Below are 27,551 nucleotides of genomic sequence, written 5' to 3' on the forward strand. Positions count from 1 at the left end.
TACTTTGATTATATTTTTGAATTGTGTATTTTATACTCTGGAAAAGGAATATGGCTGGGAGTACATTGCCAGTGTTATAAACTGTTTCCTTACCATGACCTGTTGCAAACAGTGCGTTGCCTGCCAGATGGCCAGACTTAGGGTTTTTTAAACTTTGATTCAAAGTAATCACTTTTACTGTCTTTTGTAAACTGCCACTCTTTCAGTGAACTTATATTGGTTGACTGTGTGCGAATAAAGGTATGGCCAACAGGAAGAAACCAGAAAAAATATGACAATAAATGTGTTGTTATTTAATAAGAGCCTTAAAGAGGAGCAGCTGGGATTCAGGCCTGCCTGGCCACCCCTTAGCTGTGGGGTGAATCTAATAGGTTTCTATTTACTGCTCCTGAGGTAAGCGTGAGTGAAAAAAAGAAAGCCAAATCTGATGCTTCCTTTCTATTTATACCATGTTATTATCTAACCTACTTTTCCCAAGTCTTTTGCAATCCCCTGCAGTAGTCTGTATTAACTGAAATGATATTTTTCTGGTGGGGCCGCAGCTTGGAGTGGGTCAACAAACCTTGTGACCTAAGCAGATGTTTTTAGGTTTTAAAGCAGTAAGTACAGTGAGTTCTGTTTTTACCATCCCTCTCCAAGCTTAGTTCATAGCTCTGTGCAGCAGTGATTGTTTTTATAATGCCTCCCACCCTCCAGAAGGGTGTACATGCTATGCAAACAGAAATACAGTCCAGTTTTGAGCTACTTAGTTTTCTTACAGATCAGCTTTTCTTTATCTTATGTGTCCAAATATCTTACTATTATCAGCCCCAAAAGAGCTATAAACTGGTTTTATCTACTAATGAAGGCCAGGCATGCCTCTAGCAAATGCTTTCTTGTTAAGCAAGAGCTTTTCTTAATTACAGCAGGGAAGTAAACCCCCCAAAAACCAACCAACCAAACTCTACCAAAACCAATCAGTTCTGGGTTTTTACTGTGCATGCTGTAGTTGATGGCCTTATGGGAAACACACGCACACATACACCTTCCAGCAAGTGGCACATCCTCATTCCATGCAGGCAGCGATGAGGTATTGTACTGCAGCTGAGCAGGGAGACCCGGGGAGGCTGCCATGGATCAGAGAAGACATCTTACTTGGAAACCCCAAGTAATATAGTGCCATTTAAACTGTTAATGCATATGGTAAAAGGAGCCTGTCCAGGAAAGCATGGGGAAATTTAAACAAAGGCTCCCCCCACCAGCTTTCCTGTAGTTTATTAGCCAAGCTGGAGAGCTCAGCCCTGGAATCAGAGCCTGGGGCTCCTGGCTTCTGGCCTGCTGAACACATGGGTTTTGCATCACCGGCTCTGCTGTTAAAGCCCAGCCTGGAGTTTCCCAGCTTGATTCTATCTCCAGTGCATTAATGGGGCATTTCCTGATGGTTTGGTTTTTTTCTTTTTTTGAGCTAAATAAACACCTTACCAGGGATTCATTACAGTTTGCAAACCCATATGTCTAGGAAGAGCAATAGCTTGAATGCTCACTTTGGAAAAACATCTGCAGGCTGGGGGTTTTGTAGGGTCACATCCTCCTCCTGAAAGGCTCCCAAACATCGTGTGTGGGGATCGGCTGCCAGAAGGGGTTCCTTGCTCAGCCCCTGCTTGAAGGTGTCACAGCTCAAAGGGCACTGCACTGTGCAGCATCCCACCATGCATACCAGCCTTGGCCCTGAAAAATACTTCTGCTCCCTTGAGCCAAAATGGGAGCCCAAGCACTCCTAGAAAAATAGTTCCTTTTGAGCTGGGCACAGAGGAGCCACAGGACAGTCCCTGTAGCTGTCAGAACAAGAAAGGCATTAGTGCACTGAACATGGAAAGCAAAACTGGAATGTTAGCATCAGACCTGCTGCAGCTTCTGGGGACTCTCCAGCAAAGAAAGAGGGAAACAGAGCTAGGGGCCATGCAACGAGGCAGTCCTCTTCGGCTTGCCAAAATCAGTAGGAAGGTGAGGCAGACAATGGCACTGTTGTAGCAGCCAGTCACAAGAGCCAATGGAAAGGTAATGGGAGATTTGTTCTGTGAATGAACCATACAGAAAGGATCAAAGAGGTTCAACACCATCCCAAGGTGCAGCCAAGACACACCACCTCTTTCAGAGCACGGCGCTGACTCAGCACTTCACAAGCTTTTGGAGGCAGCCGGGTGAACTGAGCCAGTTTCTCAGTCAGTTCCCAGTTACTCAAACACTCAGATTTTACCCAACCAGAAGTTCTGGCTCTGCCAAAGCCCGTGGCCTCTCCTGACTCACTACTGCTGCAAGGCAGTTTCCCATTTTCCTCAGCCTGGAATTTTTGGTTAGCAGGAGGAACTGAGGAGCACAGATGTTGCCATCTACTGCTGAGCTTTAAAGCGCTGTGTCTCCAACAAAAAATACAGGCTTCTGTTTCTGACTCTGCTTCAGGCCATGGATCTTTAAGAAAGGTGTTTGCAGGAGTAAAATGTGACATAGCTGTCACTGTCAAGGTGGGCACAATTTAGGAAAACAGGTCTGAGGAACCCTTGCCCAAGATTCGAGTGCTGGAGATGCTCTGCAGACCTGCTGGGAAGGAGCGAGGTGCTCCAGGGAAGCATAAGGGCAATACACAGCCAGGCCTGCTTTATGCTGCATATCCCAGGTAGGAGAATCCCCCCTGGTACCGTGCACACAGATGGTAAGGAGCCTCTCCTGCACATGCAGTTCATAAAACCTCCAAACAGACACAGCAGCCGGTACTGCAGTCCCAAGACAGCAGATGGGGCAGGCAAGGAGGTGGTGTCAAGTGCTGGCAAACACTGGCATTTGACTTAATTTCCAATATGGCCTGGAATTGCAAATAAACCATAAGCATGTTTTCAGTAAACCTCTTGTGGAGCGGTTCATGGCTATAGCAAGTTACACAGCTGCTCAGCTACCTGTCATAAGAAGGGCGGAGAAAAAGACAGAGGGAAGCCAGATAAGAAGGTTTGCTTTAGCAGAGCACTCCTGAGCAGCACCCTCTCTTAGGTGGTTAAACCACCCTAGGGCAGAGCTGCAGGCAGCAATCCTGCTGCCAGGATACTGCTGCCCCAGGCTATAAGAGAATGCTTCACCCTGTGTGAGCTTTGTCTAGTCTCTCCTTTTTGTCTTAAATAGTGTCTGTTTTGGTGAGAAACTTAGCTAAAAATGACAAACCAGATTTGAGAAGGAAAATCATTAACATAAGAAGCTGTGGCTGCCCCATCCCTGGCAGTGCTCAAGGCCAGGTTGGATGGGGCTTGGAGCAACCTGGTCTAGTGGAAGGTGTCCCTGCCTGTGGCAGAGGGTTGGAACTGGATGAGCTTTGAGGTGCCTTCCAGCACAAATCAGTCTGTGATTCTATGATTCTGTGAACTCAGGACCAGACAGGTCTCTTTTCCTCTAACAGAGGAGTAATTAAAAAGTCACATGTTTTTATCAGAGGAGCTACACACAAGGTAAAACCAAACCCTTGGTGGTTTCATATACAAAGGATCTTCAAGAGACACCAAGTCCTCTCTGTGGATTTGCTTCCTCTCCTGTTGAAGCCCACAGGGGGAACCATGTCCCCTGACACACATCACATCCCCACATAGTCATCAACCTGTGATGACCACCTTACAGCGTACAGCCCTGCTGTGACAAGGCAGCCTGGGCAAGTATGTGTGCTGGGGTCCCCTTTGGCAGCCCTCCTGAGCTGCATGTACCCCATTATGTGAACACCAGCTCTCCACTGTGCCAGAGCTGCAGACCCAGCCCTGTGCCTGGGAGCACATGCAGGAGAGCAGCGCTTGTGGGAACAACCCGTCCAGTTGTCCTCAAATAGCTTCAATGGCTCTGATACTGTGGTGCGAGCCAGCTAACCAACCCACAAACCAGAGTCACCATCACCCAGGTCACAGACAACTAGTTTCTGTCAGTCTCTGGCTTGATGGGTGTTTGCAGCAAGTTTCAGGCAAACCAACCTCTAGCTCTTTTCAAAAAATGGTCTGGAGCACACTTGTGACCAGCCTGTAAGGTCTGAGTTGAGGCATCTCCCCTCGATGAGCCCAGGCAGCCCTGCAAAGCTTCACTGTGTGTGGCTTTTGTAGTCCAAAGGTCTTTCATACACTGCCTTAAGACTCTGCATGCCCTTCGCAGCCCAGCCCTGCTCCCCAGTGCACCCTGAGAGAGCACCCGGGCCCAGCCTCTGTGGCTGGGGACAGAGGAACATGGGAACTGCCCCAGCATCTTCTTATCAGGGAGCCTGGCACCCCTCACAGGGGCGTCTCCTCTGTGAGGAGAGGCTGTTTCTCACTGCCTTGGCAGGACCCAGCTGCTCTCCTGACACTCCTCACACAGCTGACTTTACTGAATCACCCCATGGAGCAGAGGGAGGAGGGATGCTGTGCATTAACCCTGCAAGAGCCTCTGCAGCAGAGCATTCTGCTGCGGTTCATGCAAGGGAGATGCCTTACCCCCCAAACCTCAACAGAGACAGGCTAGTGTCAGTCACAGTGTGGCTGGGGGACGGGGGACGAACTTGTCTCACAGGGTTTCAGGCTGCAGTCACATCTATTTATTCTACTAGGGCCACTTTCAAGGCAGATCCAACACCCACAGCCAGCAGGCTGAGCAAAGCCCTGTGTCTGTGCTTTGTCCCAACAAGCACTTGGGACACCACACTCTTCAGCCATCTGCTTGCAAGGAAATCGCCTTCACAATGAGATGCTCTACAGAATCAGTGATGAACTGCTATGGTGTTCATCTGGGGAGGACAAGAGGCGACTGTCACACTTGGCTATTTCAAGACTTCAGCAGTACCACTGCTGTCACTATAATACAGCAGCTAGAGCTATGTTACTTTCATCGAAACAGGGTCTGCAATGCAGCTGGTGTAGCCCTCGAGCAAGGGCAGTCCCTCTTAGCACGCCCCAGAGCCCAAAGCGCTGCAAACACCTTGGCAGTCACCAAGCAGGGACCACTCACAACGGCTGATGCTCTGTCTCCTCAGGGACATGCCATAGTGAAACTGCAGCACATGGCTGTGTCACAGAAGGGACTCTAAAGGATACATTTGTTGGTTTAGACCTTACAAGTTAGAGACAGACTGATGAAAACAGGGTTACTCCTTCACATAGGTTCCCTGTTTCAGCACCCTCACCACTCAGGAGAGCCATCTGGGCTATGATACACGGGGTGGAGCCCCCAGCATTGCAGCTCCTCCTCCCTTTGGGGGATGGGGAAAGGCCCTATGTTGGAAGCAGGCTGAGGAGCTGATGCTCGCCCTAGCACCAGCAGTGCAGTTCCCCAGATACAAGCTGTCATAGGCAGCTCCAGAACCAGACGTGTGGGGAGCACGGGGAGCTGATCACCTCCACTACAGTTCTGCCTCACACTCAGCACCAGCTGAACTTTCTCTTCCGTGCCTACTCTCCACCAGAATGGGTCTCTCATGTCCTGCAGACTGAGTTTTCCTGGAGCCAGCCACACCAGTAGGGTGCAATGCTGAGACATCCCTCCAGGCTGAGCCAACCTTGCACCACAGGCATCTCTGCAGTTGCAGGCTCGCTGCCTGCAGGATTGGGAAGAACAGCAGGAGAGGGGAAGAGAAGAAGGTCTCTTCTTTTATTATGTTTTTTTTTTAATTAGTTCTGTGAGAACACTTAAGACATTCAAAAAGAAAACAGGAGGAACTTTTCAATCAGACCACGTCATCTTTCTGTGTAAAACGACTTTCCCATTCTGCAGAACAAAGCAGTAGCATGACTAAATACAACTTCCACTGTATGTGGGTCTGAATAAAGGAGACTTCCTTCTTTAAAAATACTGCCTAGTGATTTGGATTCTGGTAGCATGGAGGCATTTTCTGATTGGCACAAGTAATAAAGACATTTGGTTTAATTTTTAAGTTGATATTGCAGTTCTGAGAACATGAAATAACTGATTGCAGCTGATGGACTGCAAGAGGTTTGGGTTTCTTACCTTTGCTTAATCAATTGTTTGTACATTGGAAAGCACCCAGAGAGGAAGGGTCCACTCCTGAGCAGGATGAAAGGCACAAAGGCAAACAGGCAGCTCTTCCTGTGTCACAGGAAAACCCTTCTGCACAACACAAAGCGTGCCGTGCTGTTCTCAGAATGCAATTGCTTTGGCAGCACATATGTCCTATTTTACTTGTGGTAGCACCTATGTTAGCACAACACTGCAGAAACTGTGTGCTGCACGTGTTTGGGGTAACATGAAAGCAGTCTTTCAAACCAGAGCCAGAGGTCACCTATTCCAAAATCACAACGGACGGCATGCAAGAGGCAGCCACAGGGCACCCACTTCCACTGCTTTAGTCTGTGTCAGCCCATGGTGAGAAACTTCTTAAGGCCAGGCTTGATTCTGGACCAGTGTGTTTGATAGTGTTTACTGCCATCAATCTAAGTAATCACTTTCTGAGCGCAGTTTTGGTTTGGTACTGAGAGCATCCTGTGTCAACGAGCTCCTCAATTCCTTGTTACACCTTGTGAACAAGCACTTTCCTGAACCTCTGCCTGTTTCATTGGTGCACCCTGCCTTCGGTACCATAGTACTGCTCCTGTATTAATCTTTGTGCCATTCACAGCCACTAGCAGAGCTCTTCCCATAAGTGCTTTTTCCAGGTTGAAGTTTTAAACCAGCCCATCTCTCTTTACACAGATGCCTTCCATACATTGTTATCCTTCTCTGTATTCTTCATAGCTATATAACGCCTTTTCAGTTCCAAAAGGACTAACCAGAGGGGATGGAGCAGGCTGTACAGGCTATTCAATACGTGGCTATTCAATTCAGTGACCTAACAATATTTACTGCTGCCTTCCTGGTTTTCTTCCCCACCCAGCCTAACCTTCTCATTGCCTTCTGAGCTGCTGCTGAGCACTGAACTTGTATTGCCAGAAATCTCTCCACAGTGACCTCTAGCTCTTCCTAGATGGGAAATAGGTCACACAGAGACCAGCACCGTGACCATCTGATCAGGGTTATCTTTCTTCCGGTGACATTTACCTATCTGACACCTACCCTCCTGCTGACCACTGGATCACATTGATGCTGGGAGCTGATGGCAGGCACTGCAGTGCTGCAGGCCAGGGCTTCACTGCCTGGAAAGGCTTTTGAAACCTTGCAATTAAAGTAGAGCACCCACTCTGTTCCTTGACACATCAGCACCACACCGTATGACCCTGTTCTCCTTTGCCACCAGTGCACATCAGTACGATACCGTAATCACAACACAGCACCAGCGGCACAAACTGGGGCTCTTCATCTAAGCACCGCAGTGCCTGGCTTTAACTCAGCTGTACTGGGACTGCATCCTCCAGGTAGGGTTAAGGGATGGTGAAGGCCACATGCATGATGGAAACTGAAAACTGTGAAGCACAAGAGCCACTTTGTTGCACACTCATATTTGAGGTTCCCAAAGATGTGCCAAGGCTAACTGAAAGACATTGGGCAGCTTTGAAGCTGGCTCAGTTGTTGGGGTGTGAGCAGCCAGCAGCTGGTTAATTGATTTCCTGATTGCTGTCTGAAGACATCACCCAATTGTGGCTTATTGCATAACGAGACAGTACAGTTAAATTATGCACAGTAGAAACACATACCTTTGTTGCAAGGCTGCATGAAGCCTTAATTAGTATCAGCAGAGCACTTGGAAGACATAAAGCACTACAAGAGTACTCCTTATTATCCTTGTTGCTCCTTATTATTAGTGGCACAACATGAAGGCTGATCTTCACCCTGTACTCACAGGGTTGTGCTGCCACTGTTGTCAGCAACTCCAGTCCTACAGGGCTGGGCTGGGGATATGAAAGCCCAAAAGTAGGATTAGACTCAGCACAGGCTCCTGCAGAGTTAAACTTCAGAGACGGAAGAAAGCCTCAACTATGCAGACGGCTGCCAGGCAAAGGGAGGCTGTTCACTGTGGTTATGGAACAAATATTTTTATACACAGATTCCTGGAGAGAATGGCTGGGAAAAAAACAAGCAAGGCCCTTTTTTTATGGAAACCAACCAAATCAGAACCAAACGCCTGCCTTGCCAGCACACTATTTAGCCTTTTATTACTGACTTTGCTCCTGCATAAGCAACTAATAAACTACAGTTTGTCAAAAGTCTGCTGCGTGAACTTCAGCTCACAGAGCAGGCTGCTGATACTCCAGCAAGTCTTGCACTATACCACAGTATTTGCTGAACTACTTTGTCTTGTCCCCCGCTTTCTTGAGGCACTTGCTCTTGCACTCCTTCTCCCTCAAGCCCAAATATTACATTCAGCTATTATGTCTTTTGTATCCTTCACTGCACTAAAAGGGAGAAAGTCCTTAATTTAGGTTTTTTGAAAATGTAGGGCTTAAAATTAACCTGGAAGGACAAGAAGGAAAAGTCAGATGGCCCCTCCATTTTGGGCTAAAAACCCTAAGAGAACTTTGAGTAAATGCATATAGCAGTCAGAAGTCAGAGCTGCCTTGGCCTCCTTTCTGCTTGCAGAAGACTTCCATTAGTACCAAGCAGAATTGCCTGCCAGGAAGAGGAAAGAAATCCACAGGAACTATCAACCGGCAGTTTGCTGGGTTAACCCAAAAACTCACATTCATACAAACATCAGAAGAAGGAGTTTATCTACAGCTCTGGACCCAGGACAGGCTTCAACCATTGGCTTACCCACTTCAGAAGGAGACATGGATCCCCCCCAGCTGGGAGCGAATACTGTTACCTAGAAAGGAATAGCCAAGGCTAAACACACACTGGCCCCAGCTCCAGGATCTCTTTCACTGGGAACCCTCCTCACTCCATAAGCGTTCATGGGCTGATTCTGCCTCAGCTGTGAGATTCTCATTATTTTGTTGTAACATCTCAACACAAGTTGTCACTCAGGATGCTGCAGTGGGGCAAAGGGAAAACAACACCTTTGAAGCTTTTGTTTTGTCAGATCAGTTTTGACCCCATATTACAAAGACTATTCATCACATCTTATTGACTGATACAGAAATAACAAACCCTTCCTGCTGTCTTCAGATTACATGTACTAGGGAATATCTGAGAGTACTCTACTCCTAAGCAACATGTCAGAGCACAGGAAAGATTTAATTTCACCCTAAATCACTCCTTCCCACTCAGCCTGAGTCTGAGCAGGAAATAAGGAATGCTAACTATTTGCATCCCTGTCAGACACTCCTATGTGAGGTCTAATTAGTTAAGGTCAAACACCAGTGTTGATCTTTCATTCTCCTGCAGCAAAGCAAACAACTACATTCACAATTTAGCAGTTTCTTCAACCCAGTGCTGCTAACCTCTACTAACATTTATGACATCAGTCCTCCTTCGACGCTCATGTCCTGACTGCAGGGTCAGATAGTGGTTAGCTGCTGTGTAACAGTGATAGCACGCTTCTGTAACACACCATTTTCTACTGACAGATTACAAAGTGTTTAACGAAAAGTGCGTCCAGGATGGAGATGGGACGTTACTGAAGTCACCTGGCAAACAAGCAGAAGGTGATACCTCTTCTGAGGCCCACCATGCTGACAGCTGAAGGGTTGTCTTTGCTGAAAGATTAGCAGGGACACCAGATGAAACCAGACTGGTTTAGGGAATGGCAAAGGTACAGATGTCTTTACCAAATGTTGAAAGCTGTAATGTTCACATTTCTCTAAATCCTTCCTGCTGAACACTCATCCAAAGAAATGAATGCCTTCATTTTTGCAGACTTCAGAATAATTTTATATAGTTATCTCTTTGACTCTTCTGAAATTCATAGATCACACTTAATGAGTCATATTAGCACACACTTACTGCAATTATGTGATGAATGTTTGATTTCTGGCTTACAGCCTGAAAAACACATAGATTTCTGTGATCACTAGAAAGGTAAAGATGAAACCTCATGTTTTAATTAGGGGCTAATAGCTTTAGTTCACTGCAATGCAAAGGCCTTTGGGTTTTTAAAAGCTTTCCAACCCAGCTGAAAGTCTGCTATTCAATTAGTCTGGAGTTATACATCAGCTGGTCAAGCAATGACAGCCTTTCTAAGAAGCTATTGCTTTCTCTAGAAGAGCTTTTACTCTAGGGAAAAACGTATTGCTTTTACATCCTCTGGCTGCACAGGTGCTGCGAAACTACTGGCGAACTCAGCAGGTCCTACCACTGCAGCCAGCCAGGGTTAAACCCTTGAGTCTACCTGTATTTTACTAGTGAGCACTACTGGAGCTGCTGCAAGGAAAACATGGGAAGAAATTAGTTTCCACATGTATCTGCATAGATTGTAACAGAAATATTAAGATTGGGGGAAATGATGTATGACTGGAATTATGTGTATGTGAAAGCACCAGAAAAAGTAAAAGAGGCCTACATAGCAAGGGATGTTGTTTCATCAATGGATGAATGTGCTGCTGTGCTCAAGTCCCAGAGGCCCCACACTGGGGAGACCACAGGACACAGCTCCTGGACAGAAGACCCTGTACCAATGGCGGGACAGTGGCGCAGGTTGTATCAATCATATATACCAATCCTCCTTCTGATAGCCATGGCAAGGGGGTTGGAACTAGGTGATCGTAAGGTCCTTTCCAACCCAGACCATCCTATGATTCTATGATATCCTAAGGGATATAAAAGATTTGTCCAAAAAGTCATTTCATCATTGACAACCAAGAATTGTTGGCTTGCCAATTCGACTGTGGTCCATCAGTCTTTGTAAACTGGCTGCTGATCAGCTCACAAAACCCACTTGTTCTTCAGTAATCATCACCTTTCCCATTCTCTCCCCTATCTGATGCAGGGGCAGCAAGCGAGTGACTACTGGGGCTGGGCTGACAGCTGGGGTTAAACTAGGGCAGCAGGAACGTGTACAAACTCCAGTCTAGTCTGTAGCTGGGCTGTTATTTGAGAAATGATCTACTTGCCACTAGATGGCACATCTCAATTGCTGATCTATGGTTGAATTCAGGGTTGCCTTTTTTTTTAATTAAGAGAAAAAAGATACTCCCTCTCTTTGCTAACATCACACTGTATAATCGTGCTTGCTTTCTATCTTCAAATCAGACAGCTTAAAAAAAAACAAAAAAAAAAACAAAAACACAGAGAAAAAAAAAAGGAATTTTAAACTAAAAATAAAACATCTGCCAGTGCAAACATAGCTTTATTCTGCCACATCTACAACCAAACTAGGTTAATAACCAGCATCACAGATGGTTTCTCTACATAAATATGTACATCCCCCCATAGTGGCTCTTTCAGCAGCCTCCTGAAGCTGCTGATGCCACAGTACTGGGTTTCCTTGGTGATCACTGTGCCTTGCACACTCAGCTGGAGAGGTCTCAGAAGATGGCACTGCTGCCTGTGGCCTTTTCCAACACCAAGCAGGAATGCAGCAGTGGACAGCTGCATCTCTACCAAAGAACATCAACAGACAGGTATTATTACATCCTCATGCAGCCTGTCTTCTCCTCACATGACCAGATCTGCTGAAGGGTTCTTTCAACTTGCCCAAACACCCACAGAAGGCTACATACCAAATACCACAGTGACCTCCATATGGTAGCTCTGTAGTCAGAGCCACAAAGGTGGAATTTGATCTTTCTGCAGCATTCAACAGTACGAACTGTCATAAATTACATACAGACCACAAAACCATTGTGTGGTGCCATGCTCATTCTCCCTCAGTAGTTATGTATCAGAAGCGGTTATTTCCCAATTTTTCTTATCCAGGCTCTCTTGAGCTGGATTCTGTTTTTCTTCTCTTACCAGCAGTGAAATGTGTTTCAGACCAAACCACAAACCTATTGCTACCACTTTGAAAATACATAACTGTCACCTTCCAGGAAGTTTCATGAGCATCAAACCTCTTAAATAATGATACAGAGAACAAACTTAATTCAATTCATTTCTTCCTGGTTCTACTCAGTCATCTGAAAACCTGAAAATCTGAAAAGTTAAAATACTGATTACTAAGAGCACGCTATCCTGTGGCATGGAGTATAAAGCTCCTTGGAAGCTCAGCAGCAGTGGGGTTTAACATAAGCTAGACTGATCCTTGCAGAACTCCAGACTACTTAGACCTTGTTTCTGTTGGTATCTGTATGACACATACCCCATTTATGCAATAGTGAAGGCTAAACATCGTAGTTCTAACTGATCTATCATTTCTAGCATTTGAAAGAATACCCTAAGAAATAGAGTAACATAGCAGAATACAGGACCAATTCACATTATCTAAGCTCCATTCATGTCTGTTAAACTGATACGAATGATAAAAATCAACTTACTACGTACATTTGGGCTCAAATTTATGAATACCTCTAAAACGGGAGTCATGATACTGATGTTTGAAACCACTCTAAAACTTCTGACAATCTGTTTAAATACTATATACTATTATAAATTAACTGAAACCAACATCTTTTCTATGGCCTGCTTTACATTAAGATGTCAACTTTTCATGTCTGGGTTTGAAGAGCAAATGAAGAATTATGATAGCAGGCGACATGCTACTCTATCACGCAGATCATCTGCTGCTATTATTTTGGAAGGATAAAACTTAATTTGTGAAATAACCAGAAGATTGCAAATGAAAGTAACTGCTTCATAAAAATAGTCGTTAAAACTATACAAAGTGTGTAAAGTTTTAAAGAGCCAGTGCAGTGTGTATAATCTGTCAGTAAAACTGAAAAACCACAGATTTCAGGCCTGTCATCATGAAACTATGACAGGGTAAGGAGTACCCACTTACCATTCATTTCCATCAGCTTTTCACATCACTAAAAACGTGTTTTCAAGTGACAAGAACAATAACCATTGCCCTGCACTCCAAGCAGAAAAGTACACTGAATTTATTCATGCCAAATGGTATCTGCAGGAGTCAATTAACCAAATGCATGCAATAGCCATTTCCAAGTTTAAAGCTTCACCATTTAAAACTCAGCTTCTAGAAACTCTGCCCCACACACAGAGACACGTCTTTATTTTAGGGGAAAATGAAATCATCAGAGCAGTTTCACTTGGCTTCACATACAAAAAGAAGGTACACCTACACATTTTTCTACTTACAAACTTGTCTTACAAGTGCCTTGAAACGAACAGTGAACAACAGTCTAGGACATTCAAGAACACTGCATTTGGAACTCACAGTGTTAACTGCAGGCAGCACCTCACCCCACCACCACTGCTGCCAACGAATGCCTGTCCAGTACCAGCCTGGCTTCATGCTCAAATTTCAGTACTCAGTTCAGAAAGAGTTCCTTTAAAGGAAAAAACAGGCCACTATGATGCTTAAGAATAATTTAATGAAAACAGAGGACCAGCAGTTCAGAGGCAGTCCAAGAAACCAGTGCTGAAATGGCAGCCCTAATCTTGGTATAGTATAAAAACTGCAGATTCGACTCCCCTCTTTTAAACTCAGAGTATTCTTGCCATGCCTTCCCATTCTAGGACACCAGGAATTACTAATTGTGAACAGTTTGTTTACCTGTTGCCTTAAATCTTGTTTAGGCATCGGATTCACTTCTTACAGAAAGGAATAAATAACTCGAGAATTACAGCTTAAAAGCAACAAAGACTAAAGTGAGTACTTTGGAGATTTTTGAGTTCACAGTAATGTACTTTCTTGTACTTGCACTTTCTTGTAACTCTTTTGCAGGACAAAATCAGGTAATAAAAACAAAACAAGGTAAAACTCTTCAAAGTGCCCTAGCTACTTTGGCAACACCGTTATGGCATTCTCAGAAGAGAGTTAAAGCACTTAAACATGATTATATCCCCTAAATAAAACACAGTCACTTGGAAATTTTGACTAGTGATACATTAACGTAAGAGAAGCCTAATTCCCTGCAGTGATTCTGAATGCAGTCAAGTGCAGAGTAATTCAACATTACATAGCAAGTCAGTGGCAGGATAACGCATTAATCTCATCCTTACACACACACACCCCTTCCCAACAACCCACAAACAAACAAAACAAAACCCCAAACATCAACCCCAAAACAATACTTAATTGGCCTATGTTCACAATAGTACAGATAACCAGTAATTGTTATGTTGAAGTATGCAACTGTCAAAGTAAAATTCATTACACTAAAAAGCCTGCTCTGGAAAGGTTTATTCTCCATACTGTATCTCTGCTCTTAGCTCTTTGGAGAGGTAATTTATCAGCACTGCTGTCAACTTCTGCTGGAGACTAGCATTTCCCATTACAAGAGCAGTCAGCTGAGCAACGTCAGTCCAGTCTAAGCTCCTGAGAATAACAACAGCTTCATCGTAGAGTTTCTGCTGCTCAGCAGGAGGCAATTCCAGTAAAATCTGAGGGACTGGCCTGAACTGTCCACTCGTCATCCAGGCACCAAGTAAGCCACCAAATGCACCTCCTAGGACAGGGGGAGAGAGGTGTTACTCCTTGCCAGTTAAAACCTGAACTTCTATCCACAGCCTTCACCAGCAATGTTCCCACCTGTATTAGAAATCAATGCGGAGTTGCGTATGTCTACTGAAACTCCATTCATACCTAATGCTCAAAGCACCAAGAAGGATTTTTAAAGCTCTTTACATCCACAGCAATCACAAAGCAACTGCTTGCACAATCAGAGCTAATAGCTTCAAGCTAGAGAAATCAGAAACAGAACAACACTCCTTAGGGCTCTAGTCTCTTTATGGTAAGCCGTACCACTAAACAAAACCATGCCCAAGGAAAATACTGGATATTTACTTTATCAGTGCCATTAGCTTATAGTCTCTTGCCAGAGATTCCCAGACTGATCCAAGCTTTCAGCTTCTCTACGGCCACACATTGCAGCCTTCTGCTCCCATGAAGTCCACCCCTCAGAGACCAAACCATCAGCATTGTGTGCTTAGACACATTCACACTTTCATCTGCCAAACCAACAGCCCACCCCAGCTGGCCAAGAAATGCTCTGCTCAGTAGACTGGTTCAGAGGGTTTCAAAGGTGCCACTGTCTCAACCTTAGACCTCTGGATGGCTTCCATTTTGCTTCCACAGGAGTCCAAGTCAGCAAGGTCACTACCACGCTAGAAAGAAACACACATGCCTTTCTGATGCACACCTTGTTTCTGAAAAGCTGACAAACAAAATGACATCTTGTTAAAGGCCATCTATATGAAATCTAAACACTGCATGCCCCTTTCCTTCAACCCATACCTACACACAAGCTTCCTCATTTCTTCACTCAGGAAGTTAACCACAATTCTTGTTCCTACAGCAAAACACACTTACCTACAGCGATTCCAGGTGGACCTCCCATCAGACCCCCAATAAAAGCTGTTGCACCTGCCAGCAGCGCTCCTCGACCAGAGTGCTTGACAGCAGCTTTCATCCCCTTCTCCTGGGAGAGGTGGCAGAACAGCTGCATCACATCATCAACATTGATGGGCATCTTGGCGAGGTAAGATCCTGGAAAAGATACTTTAAATTACCTCCAGATTGCTGCAGCAAGGACTAAACCTTGTTACTAAATTAACACTAAGAAAAAGCAGAGTTTGGAGTCTGTGAGGCTGAAAGTACAGAGGCACAGTAAAAAAAAATAAAACGTGAATTTATTTTCTCTTTCATTTTTGTGAAAACCAAGCCTACTTGCAAATAGCTAATGACTGACAGAAATGGAAGTAAAACCACATGGTATACAGGAAAATCTGATTTTATGAGAAATTAGGAGACCAAACAAGGGGAAGCACCAGCAATGAGAGGATTCAGTTCGTCCCATCAGCAAGACAGAAAATTATTGGTCTTTGTCCTGTGCCTCCTTAGGATGACCTCGGACCGACCCAACTACCTGAGTGCTGACAAGCATTTGCTGCTTCTCTATGGGGCAATTCCAGCCAGCATTTCATGCAAAGCTCCTCAGTATGAAGCCTCTGCAACACGGACGGGACAACAGAAGGTGGAGAGCTGACAACAAAACACAATACAACACAACAGCTCTTGATGACAGTAACATCATGTGCTTTCCCCCAGTCAAGCTGACTTCCACAGTTTCCTAAACCAATCTAATTGTAATACACATGAAAGGATGTTTTTCGAGCAGAGAAGGTCCCTGCAGTGTGCAGAAGCCGGCTGTCAACGGAAAGCAACCTGTGTTGCTCCACCCACCGCACTGAACACTGGCATGTTTCCTTTTGGTAACGTGGCATCCTCAGCAGTGCAAAGGGCATCAGCTGCCCTGGGGCTTCTCTGAATAAATGAAATAATCTTTCCTGACCACATTCAAAGTGCACTTGGCTTAACAGTGAAAGAAGCCCAGACTGTAATGAAAACAGGAATCACACTGCTATCTGCTGGCATACAAAGTGCAGTGAATGCACACATTCTTAGTAGTGTGTTATCCTCAAGCAAAGCAGAAACCCACTGGAACTCAACCAACTCTGAGTATTTTTTCCATAGTAAATGATTTTACCACTTTACTCCCTTCACAGCTCCCCCAAAGGGAATTTCCACTTGCAAACTTAAACATACCTGGGAGTCTTTCTGGCTTGATTGAAGGTTCTCAACACAGCAGAGATGTTCCCACTTAATTCCCAATGTGAGCATCACACTCAGAATTCTCAAAGACATTACAAGGAGGACTCACTTTCTTCCACTCTTGCAAGTATTTCTGTCACCTCTCATCATATTCACTATATCTTAAGCCCTACAGTGAATTTTAGAGAATACAATAGCTGATGCACAGCATGTACAAGTTGGTTTCTTGTTCAAACCATACATACAGAGCTCTACTGAGAGCTACTAAAACATAAACCATATACTACAACACATACACATAAAGTAATTCCAGAGGTTACTGCGTTCACCCCAAAGCCCCATATGAGTGGATCAACATTTAAAAGGAGCTGTAAGTTTTATATGTCAGAGGCTGAACCAGACGAAGACCAAAAATATTTCTCAACCGATTGTGTAACTGACAAGTAAACAGAACAGCAATTTGATTCTAGCAACAAAATATTTCCTACAGAATCCACCCAGATGTTAAGAAACACAAGGAATGTAAAATACTAGATCTGCAGTAAGGGAGGGATTGAAACATCAATGCCATCCACAAAATCAGGCTGGGCTTTCAGAAATGTTGAGTCATAGAATCATAAAAGCATAGAATCATAGAGTAGTCAGGGTTGGAAAGTACCTTAAGATCATCAAGTTCCAATCCCCCTGCCATGGGCAGGGACACCTCACACTAAACCATGTCACCCAAGGCTCTGTCCAACCTGGCCTTGAACTCTGCCAGGGATGGAGCATTCACAACCTCCCTGGGTGACCCATTCCAGTGCCTCACCACCCTCACAGTAATGAACTTCTTCCGTATACCCAATCTAAACTTCGCCTAAGTTTTAACCCGTTACCCCTTGTCCTATCACTACAGTCCCTAATGAAGAGTCCCTCCCCACCATCCCTATAGGCCCCCTTCAGATACTGGAAGGCTGCTATGAGGTCTCCACGCAGCCTTCTCTTCTCCGGGCTGAACAGCCCCAACTCTCTCAGCCTGTCTTCATACAGGAGGTGCTCCAGTCCCCTGATCATCCTTGTGGCCCTTCTCTGGACTTGTTCCAACAGTTCCATGTCCTTTTTATGTTGAGGACACCAGAACTGCACACAATACTCCAGGCGAGGTCTCACAAGAACAGAGTAGAGAGGCAGGATCACCTCCTTCGACCTGCTGGTCATGCTCCTTTCGACGCAGCCCAGGATACAGTTGGCTTTCTGGGCTGCGAGTGCACACTGAAGCTGGCTCTTGTTCATTTTCTCATTGACCAACACCCCCAAGTCCTTCTCTGCAGGGCTGTTCTGAATCTCTTCTCTGACCAACCTGTAGCTGTGCCTGGGATTGCTCTCACCCAGGTGTAGGACCTTGCACTTGGCATGGTTAAACTTCATGAGGTTGGCATCAGCCCACCTCACAAGGTTGTCAAGGTCCCTCTGGATGGCATTCCTTCCCTCCAGCGTATCAACCGAACCACACAGCTTGGTGTCATCGGCAAACTTGCTGAGGGCGCACTCAATCCCACTGTCCATGTCAGCAATGAAGACGTTGAACAAGACCGGTCCCAACATGAGTCCCTGAGGGACTCCACTCGTTACTGGTCTCCAGCTGGACATTGAGCCATTGACCACAACTCTTTGTGTGCGGCCATCCAGCCAGTTCTTTATCCACCGAGTGGTCCATCCATCAAATTGATGTCTCTCCAATTTAGAGACAAGGATGTTGTGTGGGACAGTGTCAAACACTTTGAACAAGTCCAGGTAGATGACATCAACTGCTCTACCCCTGTCCATTAGTTCTGTAGCCCCATCACAGAAGGCCACCAAATTTGTCAGGCAGGATTTCCCCTTAGTGAAGCCACGCTGGCTGTCACCAAGCACCTCGTTGTTTTTCATGTGCCTTAGCATGACTTCTAGGAGAATCTGCTCCAAGATTTTGCCAGGCACAGAGGTGAGACTAGTGTGTTATTTCCTGGGTCATCCATTTTCCCCTTCTTGAAAATGGGGGTTATATTTCCCTTTCTCCAGTCATCGTGAACTTCACCTGACTGCCATGATTTCTCAAATATGATGGCCAGCGGCTTAGCAACTTCATTTGCCAGCTCCTTCAGGACCCGTGGATGGATTTCATCAGGTCACATGGACTTTTGCAAGTTCATGTTTTTAAGATAGTCTCAAACCAGATCCTCTCCTACAGTGGGCGCAAGGTCTTCATCCTCACAGTCCCTGCATCTGCCTTCCAAGACTTGGGTGGTGTGGTCAGAGCCTTTGCCAGTGAAGACCGAGGCAATGAAGTCATTCAGAACCTCAGCCTTCTCCAAATCCTGTGTAGCCAGTTCTCCCGAGAGCTTCCTGAGGGGGCCTACGTCCTCCCTAGTCTGGTTTTTATTTGCTATGTACCTGTAGAATCCCTTCCTGTTATCCTTAACATCCCTAGCCAAAATGATCACATCATACCCACCTCACTGAAACCATTGTTAATGCCAACAACCAAAACAGGTCCCAGAGTAATCTATGGTGTGAACCTCAATTCAGATCCTTCCTGTTTAACATTCCCATCTCATTACCCTACTTCACCCTTCAAGGAAGGATGACTTTGAACAGGCAAAAGCCCTTTCATTCCCCTCGCTTCACTGCCCTACCAATAGAACAAGGAACACTCTCCCAAATGTCCACATAGAAGATACTCTAAGCAGCACACAGCCTGGCCTACGCTGAGCTGTCCTCCCTGCTCTTCACAACCTCCTCCTGAGTTAACAGAGCAGATCTTTCAGTAAACACCTCCACACTGTGCATGTACGTAGAACAAAAAGCACCTACAGGATGAATTCCAAACTCACCAAGAAATGAAGACAGAGGTCTAAGCTGTTGTGGGAATTTTCTCCTTCCATAGAGACTGAAGGAAATTTGGCACCTAGCCTGTCCCACATTGAATGTAACCTTCTTACTTAGACAGCTAGATTACTAAGTATCTGTGAAGGACTGGATGCAACTCCTTCAGCCCTTAAACTTGTTTAACCTACTCAATGTCTTTAGAACTTATAAATTAAAGGCAATTTTTTTTCTTGGCCCCTCTCTTAGTGTGTCAAAAGCTGTGGAAACATGTGGCAAGCCCGGCATGCTGAGGAAATGCTGAACTGGGATGTGGTTATTTTGGGTCCCGCCGCAGGTTAGGGAAGGACTTGACAGAAATCTGCTAGGTGGTTTTCCAAACCAGGATGCCAGTGCACTGTTGCTGTTGTTGATTTCTGAGGCTTGCTTCTGACAGATGACTTGAGGATTTGGGATGTGAAACAGGTTTTTTTTTTAATTATTCTTTTATTATTATATTTACAAGAATTGCTGGCTGGTAACTGCATACACAATCAAATCTTCATCCAGCTGATTGCAATAACCAGATTCGGTGCAAAGACTTCAGCAGAGTCAGAATATCTCAAAGGGAGTAGTGTGATTTACAGCAGCATGTAAATCCTTAAAGAATACACTCTGCACTGTTCACTTGCATTTTACTAACTTCAACCATAGAAAAAAAATAGAATCCAAGAATAGTTTGGGTTGGAAGGGACCTTAAGCTCATCCAGTTCCAACCCCTGCCAACAACAGGGATACCTTCCACTAGAGCAGGTTGCTCCAAGCCCTGTTCAACCTGGCCTTGAACACTACCAGGGATGGGGCAGCCACAGCTTCTCTGGGCAACCTGTGCCAGGGCCTCACCACCCTCACAGGGAAGAGCTTCTTCCTAAGAGCTCATCTCAATCTCCCCTCTGCCAGTTTAAAGCCATTCCTCCTCGTACTGTCACCAGAGGCCCTTGTCAGAAGACCCTCTCCAGCTTTCTTCTCAGCCCTTTAGGCACAGGAATCTGCTCTAAGGTCTCCCCAGAGGCTTCTATTCTCCAGGATGAACAAGCCCAGCTCTCTCAGCCTGTCTCCATAGCAGAGGTGCTCCAGCCCTTGGAGCATCTTTGTAGCCTCCTCTGGGCTCACTTCAGCAGAAAGACCAAATATAGATCGAACACCTAAATGCTGATGTAGCCCTAATAACCTGTGTTTATTTTTAATCATAGTATTGAAGTAATAATTCAGTTTGGGACAGAGTGATAAAAATTCCCTCCTTTGATGCTGGCAGATTCATTGCTTTTAATTTTGCTCCTTGGAAAGCTGCTTGCAGCTGGAATGTGGGGGGGGGGTACTTTTTAAAATGTACATTGTGGTTCTCTGCTCAGTTTAGGAATTGCATTTGCTTTTTACATCCAAAATATAAAACTCAAGAGCACCAGCAGACCTGGAGCATTCTGAGTTGTTACACATAGAGTTGTTTTATGTGATCATAGAAAGCATAGCGAGGTTCAGAAGTCCCCAGTGCAGCCACAGAAATTGTGTTATTCCTCCTCCTTCTCCTCCTTCTGCATTTACATTTTCTCAACAAGGACCTGAGGGGAGACGGTTTACCTTAAGTCAGAAGTGAAATCATAACAAAGGCTTAGCTAACAAAACCAAACCCCACCGTAATAACCCGTTCTTGGCAAACATCAGCATTTCTAGCATCAGGCAGTGACTTTCCAAGGACTGTACTGGTGTGCACCGGGATCAGTGTGGCATTTCAAGACACGTATGTGACACAGGTGCTTAACGCTGCTTCGGTGCAGAGCACGTCCAGTTACATGTGCTGCTGCGCCAGACCGGCACGCTTCACCGTGCCGATGACGGCTGCAGTGCACCCGAATGAAAAGATGCACAGGCTGTGCTTAGACGATGCTCCCGGCTCAGGGCCCGGGATGCCCTCACGGCACCAAGCGCAGGCGGTCCCTCTCCTGCTCCTTCCGCAGCAGCTCGGCCGCGACCGGCAGCCGCTCTCGCAGCACCGCGTACCTGCAAGCACCGTGACATCTCGCAACGCCTCCTCTCTCCCCCCCCCCAGCGGCCGTGTCCGCGCACGGGAGCGGCCGGGGGACCCCGGAGGCGCGCTGCAATCTCCCGAAACGAGCTCCTGGGCACCGGCTGCACCGCGCCTGGCCTTCGGCCTGCGCCCGCCTCGGGACCAAGGCCGGGGCCGGGTTGGCTGCCGGGGCCGCCGCGGGGGCAGGCGGGAGGGGCGACAGCAAACCCGCATTCAGTGCCGAGCGCTCTGCGGAGACCGGCTGCAGCGGAGGGAACCGGGCCCGCTGCTCGGGGCCTGCCACCGCCCAGCTGCGCGAGTCCCCGGCGCGGAGGTGAGGGCTCGCTGCCGCGGGCCCGACGCTCCCTCGCGGAGCACCCGCCAGCGCCGGAGGGGTCCCGGGCCGGGCCCGGCGGGACTTCGCTCCTCTTGCCGCACCGGCGGCACCGCAGCAGTTTCCGGCCGGGCGCGGCTGCCGGCTGAGGTAGGCGGTGGGGAGGCGGGAGGAGCGGGAGGGACGGCCGCGGTGGGGGTCGACGCCGGCTCAGCCCGAGGGGACCGGGAGCCGCGGCGCTGGGGCCTCGCGAGCCCCTGCGCTGCCCGGGGAGCTCCCCCTCATCCCGGCCCGCTGTCGCCGGGTTTGCGTTTGCGGTGGCCGGGAACGTTCCAGAAGAGGCCGCTGCGGCAGGCAGGCGCGGTGCGGAGCGGGGCCGATGGGCCGCGGCCCACAGCCCGGCGGGTGCCGGGGCTGCCCCGGGAAGGTGGCGGGAGAGCCGCGGGGCCCTGGGGCGGACCCGGCACCTGGGCCTAGCTCTGCTCTTTCCCTCCTCGTCCCCCGCCGCTCCAGTCTTTGGGACCGCACCGGGCTTTAGAGCGACCTCGGGGTACGGCGAGAAAGGCACGAGAAACCTTCTGAGCGGCTGCACTCGCCTTTGTCTTCTCATCCGTGGCTGCCACCTATCTGGCACTGTTCAAGGCCGGGTTGGACGGGGCTTCGAACAGCCTGCTCTAGTGGAAAGTCTCTCCCAACCCAAACCGTTCTGTGCTTCTATGGTTTCACTTTTCCGTGAGTTACAATGTGGCCTTGCCATCCTTTCAGCAGTAGTAAACATGAAATCGGTAATGTAGGCAAATAAATAGAAAAATAACTGAAATGCCAGCATTTAATATGCCGGCTCTTTGACAGTTTATGTTACATTTTGTGCTCAGCCCTAGCAAAATTACTGACGAGTGCAGATGCAGAGCATGGCTACAACTGGTTTATGTAAACCAAGTTCTCCTGGCTGCAGATGCCAGTCATGATTCAAATCAGACCACCTTCTTTGCAGATTTTAATATCCTGGGTTAGACTCTAAAGGTAGGATTTTGAGAAAGTGATCATTTAAGAGCACGAATGCTACTCAAGCAACAGAATCAAGACCAGTGATGCAGCCTTCCTTTATGAGTTGGAATATCTTGATTCCAGCTATTATTCAAATAGTTAATGAACTTAAGGCCTGTTTAATCATCACATCTTTGTGCATGCCGTTTTTTTTGTGAAGTTTTAGTATGTTTCAGCTGCCAAGGACTTTTTGTTTGTTTTTGCTGTACTGCTGATGTTCTAAAAAAACTGCACTACAGGTAGAGCTGTTGCTGTACAGCTGAGACAGATGACATTGTCATGGGTTTTATCCTGGGCATCAGTTCCTCCACAAGCATTTGCTGGTGTCTTGGATTTTGAAGATCTACACAGGTCGCACGTGTGCTTTCTAGTACTTGTGTGTGGACCTTCTCACCCACATTCTTGCTTACCACAGTGTGGTGTCTGCCAAGGTAAAGCTAGCTCTTGGTATGACAGCTTAGACCTCTGTCTTAATTTCTTGGTGAGTTTGGAATTCATCCTGTAGGTGCTTTTTGTTCTACGTACATGCACAGTGTGGAGATGTTTACTGAAAGATCTGCTCTGTTAACTCAGGAGGAGGTTGTGAAGAGCAGTGAGGACAGCTCAGTGTAGGCCAGGCTGTGTGCTGCTTAGAGTATCTTCTATGTGGACATTTGGGAGAGTGTTCCTTGTTCTATTGGTAGGGCAGTGAAGCGAGGGGAATGAAAGGGCTTTTGCCTGTTCAAAGTCATCCTTCCTTGAAGGGTGAAGTATGGTAATAAGATGGGAATGTTAAACAGGAAAGATGTGAACTGAGGTTCACACTATGGATTACTCTGGGACCCACTTTGTTTGCCAGTGCTGTCAGTATGGTGGATGGAGCAACGCAGGTTGCTTTCCTTGGGCAGCCAGCTTCTGCACACTGCAGGGACCTGATGCTTCACCTTCAGGTGTCTCTGCTCGAAAAACATCCTTTCATGTGTATTACAATTAGATTGGTTTAGGAAACTGTGGAAGTCAGCTTGACTGGGGGAAAGCACATGATGTTACTGTCATCAAGAGCTGTTGTGTTGTATTGTGTTTTGTTGTCAGCTCTCCACCTTCTGTTGTCCCGTCCGTGTTGCAGAGGCTTCATACTGAGGAGCTTTGCATGAAATGCTGGCTGGAATTGCCCCATAGAGAAGCAGCAAATGCTTGTCAGCACTCAGGTAGTTGGGTCGGTCCGAGGTCATCCTAAGGAGGCACAGGACAAAGACCAATAATTTTCTGTCTTGCTGATGGGACGAACTGAATCCTCTCATTGCTGGTGCTTCCCCTTGTTTGGTCTCCTAATTTCTCATAAAATCAGATTTTCCTGTATACCATGTGGTTTTACTTCCATTTCTGTCAGTCATTAGCTATTTGCAAGTAGGCTTGGTTTTCACAAAAATGAAAGAGAAAATAAATTCACGTTTTATTTTTTTTTACTGTGCCTCTGTACTTTCAGCCTCACAGACTCCAAACTCTGCTTTTTCTTAGTGTTAATTTAGTAACAAGGTTTAGTCCTTGCTGCAGCAATCTGGAGGTAATTTAAAGTATCTTTTCCAGGATCTTACCTCGCCAAGATGCCCATCAATGTTGATGATGTGATGCAGCTGTTCTGCCACCTCTCCCAGGAGAAGGGGATGAAAGCTGCTGTCAAGCACTCTGGTCGAGGAGCGCTGCTGGCAGGTGCAACAGCTTTTATTGGGGGTCTGATGGGAGGTCCACCTGGAATCGCTGTAGGTAAGTGTGTTTTGCTGTAGGAACAAGAATTGTGGTTAACTTCCTGAGTGAAGAAATGAGGAAGCTTGTGTGTAGGTATGGGTTGAAGGAAAGGGGCATGCAGTGTTTAGATTTCATATAGATGGCCTTTAACAAGATGTCATTTTGTTTGTCAGCTTTTCAGAAACAAGGTGTGCATCAGAAAGGCATGTGTGTTTCTTTCTAGCGTGGTAGTGACCTTGCTGACTTGGACTCCTGTGGAAGCAAAATGGAAGCCATCCAGAGGTCTAAGGTTGAGACAGTGGCACCTTTGAAACCCTCTGAACCAGTCTACTGAGCAGAGCATTTCTTGGCCAGCTGGGGTGGGCTGTTGGTTTGGCAGATGAAAGTGTGAATGTGTCTAAGCACACAATGCTGATGGTTTGGTCTCTGAGGGGTGGACTTCATGGGAGCAGAAGGCTGCAATGTGTGGCCGTAGAGAAGCTGAAAGCTTGGATCAGTCTGGGAATCTCTGGCAAGAGACTATAAGCTAATGGCACTGATAAAGTAAATATCCAGTATTTTCCTTGGGCATGGTTTTGTTTAGTGGTACGGCTTACCATAAAGAGACTAGAGCCCTAAGGAGTGTTGTTCTGTTTCTGATTTCTCTAGCTTGAAGCTATTAGCTCTGATTGTGCAAGCAGTTGCTTTGTGATTGCTGTGGATGTAAAGAGCTTTAAAAATCCTTCTTGGTGCTTTGAGCATTAGGTATGAATGGAGTTTCAGTAGACATACGCAACTCCGCATTGATTTCTAATACAGGTGGGAACATTGCTGGTGAAGGCTGTGGATAGAAGTTCAGGTTTTAACTGGCAAGGAGTAACACCTCTCTCCCCCTGTCCTAGGAGGTGCATTTGGTGGCTTACTTGGTGCCTGGATGACGAGTGGACAGTTCAGGCCAGTCCCTCAGATTTTACTGGAATTGCCTCCTGCTGAGCAGCAGAAACTCTACGATGAAGCTGTTGTTATTCTCAGGAGCTTAGACTGGACTGACGTTGCTCAGCTGACTGCTCTTGTAATGGGAAATGCTAGTCTCCAGCAGAAGTTGACAGCAGTGCTGATAAATTACCTCTCCAAAGAGCTAAGAGCAGAGATACAGTATGGAGAATAAACCTTTCCAGAGCAGGCTTTTTAGTGTAATGAATTTTACTTTGACAGTTGCATACTTCAACATAACAATTACTGGTTATCTGTACTATTGTGAACATAGGCCAATTAAGTATTGTTTTGGGGTTGATGTTTGGGGTTTTGTTTTGTTTGTTTGTGGGTTGTTGGGAAGGGGTGTGTGTGTGTAAGGATGAGATTAATGCGTTATCCTGCCACTGACTTGCTATGTAATGTTGAATTACTCTGCACTTGACTGCATTCAGAATCACTGCAGGGAATTAGGCTTCTCTTATGTTAATGTATCACTAGTCAAAATTTCCAAGTGACTGTGTTTTATTTAGGGGATATAATCATGTTTAAGTGCTTTAACTCTCTTCTGAGAATGCCATAACGGTGTTGCCAAAGTAGCTAGGGCACTTTGAAGAGTTTTACCTTGTTTTGTTTTTATTACCTGATTTTGTCCTGCAAAAGAGTTACAAGAAAGTGCAAGTACAAGAAAGTACATTACTGTGAACTCAAAAATCTCCAAAGTACTCACTTTAGTCTTTGTTGCTTTTAAGCTGTAATTCTCGAGTTATTTATTCCTTTCTGTAAGAAGTGAATCCGATGCCTAAACAAGATTTAAGGCAACAGGTAAACAAACTGTTCACAATTAGTAATTCCTGGTGTCCTAGAATGGGAAGGCATGGCAAGAATACTCTGAGTTTAAAAGAGGGGAGTCAAATCTGCAGTTTTTATACTATACCAAGATTAGGGCTGCCATTTCAGCACTGGTTTCTTGGACTGCCTCTGAACTGCTGGTCCTCTGTTTTCATTAAATTATTCCTAAGCATCATAGTGGCCTGTGTTTTTATTTAAAGGTATTTCCACCATAATAAAACACAGAATCGCATACTGGTTTCGGCTGCAAGGCACTTTAAAGCTCACCCAGCTCCAATCCCTGCCACCGTCACATTCCACTAGAGCAGGCTGTTCGAAGCCCCGTCCAACCCGGCCTTGAACAGTGCCAGATAGGTGGCAGCCACGGATGAGAAGACAAAGGCGAGTGCAGCCGCTCAGAAGGTTTCTCGTGCCTTTCTCGCCGTACCCCGAGGTCGCTCTAAAGCCCGGTGCGGTCCCAAAGACTGGAGCGGCGGGGGACGAGGAGGGAAAGAGCAGAGCTAGGCCCAGGTGCCGGGTCCGCCCCAGGGCCCCGCGGCTCTCCCGCCACCTTCCCGGGGCAGCCCCGGCACCCGCCGGGCTGTGGGCCGCGGCCCATCGGCCCCGCTCCGCACCGCGCCTGCCTGCCGCAGCGGCCTCTTCTGGAACGTTCCCGGCCACCGCAAACGCAAACCCGGCGACAGCGGGCCGGGATGAGGGGGAGCTCCCCGGGCAGCGCAGGGGCTCGCGAGGCCCCAGCGCCGCGGCTCCCGGTCCCCTCGGGCTGAGCCGGCGTCGACCCCCACCGCGGCCGTCCCTCCCGCTCCTCCCGCCTCCCCACCGCCTACCTCAGCCGGCAGCCGCGCCCGGCCGGAAACTGCTGCGGTGCCGCCGGTGCGGCAAGAGGAGCGAAGTCCCGCCGGGCCCGGCCCGGGACCCCTCCGGCGCTGGCGGGTGCTCCGCGAGGGAGCGTCGGGCCCGCGGCAGCGAGCCCTCACCTCCGCGCCGGGGACTCGCGCAGCTGGGCGGTGGCAGGCCCCGAGCAGCGGGCCCGGTTCCCTCCGCTGCAGCCGGTCTCCGCAGAGCGCTCGGCACTGAATGCGGGTTTGCTGTCGCCCCTCCCGCCTGCCCCCGCGGCGGCCCCGGCAGCCAACCCGGCCCCGGCCTTGGTCCCGAGGCGGGCGCAGGCCGAAGGCCAGGCGCGGTGCAGCCGGTGCCCAGGAGCTCGTTTCGGGAGATTGCAGCGCGCCTCCGGGGTCCCCCGGCCGCTCCCGTGCGCGGACACGGCCGCTGGGGGGGGGGAG

The 27,551-nt window shown here is 47.3% G+C and overlaps 2 protein-coding genes across 6 annotated transcripts; one reads left to right on the forward strand and one right to left on the reverse strand.

Annotated features, from left to right (window-relative positions):
- Window positions 1-13,786: 13,786 nt before the first annotated feature.
- On the reverse strand, window positions 13,787-27,521 carry CUNH19orf12 (chromosome unknown C19orf12 homolog). 3 transcript variants are annotated; one of them, XM_062604946.1, is made up of 3 exons: window positions 27,096-27,521; window positions 15,230-15,338; window positions 13,787-14,366 (listed from the first exon to the last, which is right to left on the reverse strand). In XM_062604946.1, the coding sequence occupies exons 2-3, from the start codon at window positions 15,327-15,329 to the stop codon at window positions 14,101-14,103; spliced, it is 366 nt and encodes a 121-aa protein (XP_062460930.1). In that variant the 5' UTR covers window positions 15,330-15,338; window positions 27,096-27,521; the 3' UTR covers window positions 13,787-14,100. The 3 variants fall into 3 exon arrangements, with proteins under 3 accessions (XP_062460930.1, XP_062460928.1, XP_062460929.1); XM_062604944.1 differs by having other exon boundaries at window positions 15,230-15,406; window positions 27,096-27,231; XM_062604945.1 differs by lacking the exons at window positions 15,230-15,338; window positions 27,096-27,521 and adding an exon at window positions 14,889-15,179.
- On the forward strand, window positions 21,414-25,633 carry LOC134156678 (protein C19orf12-like). 3 transcript variants are annotated; one of them, XM_062604950.1, is made up of 3 exons: window positions 21,414-21,843; window positions 24,375-24,483; window positions 25,347-25,633. In XM_062604950.1, exons 2-3 carry the CDS (start codon window positions 24,384-24,386, stop codon window positions 25,610-25,612), a joined length of 366 nt encoding a protein of 121 aa, XP_062460934.1. In that variant the 5' UTR covers window positions 21,414-21,843; window positions 24,375-24,383; the 3' UTR covers window positions 25,613-25,633. The 3 variants fall into 3 exon arrangements, with proteins under 3 accessions (XP_062460934.1, XP_062460931.1, XP_062460933.1); XM_062604947.1 differs by having other exon boundaries at window positions 21,708-21,843; window positions 24,307-24,483; XM_062604949.1 differs by lacking the exons at window positions 21,414-21,843; window positions 24,375-24,483 and adding an exon at window positions 24,526-24,824.
- Window positions 27,522-27,551: the final 30 nt, after the last annotated feature.

Source organism: Pezoporus occidentalis, unplaced genomic scaffold, assembly GCF_034315485.1.
Source record: "Pezoporus occidentalis ecotype Australia unplaced genomic scaffold, CSIRO_AGI_Poc_V1 ctg89, whole genome shotgun sequence".
Classification (NCBI taxonomy): domain Eukaryota; kingdom Metazoa; phylum Chordata; class Aves; order Psittaciformes; family Psittacidae; genus Pezoporus; species Pezoporus occidentalis.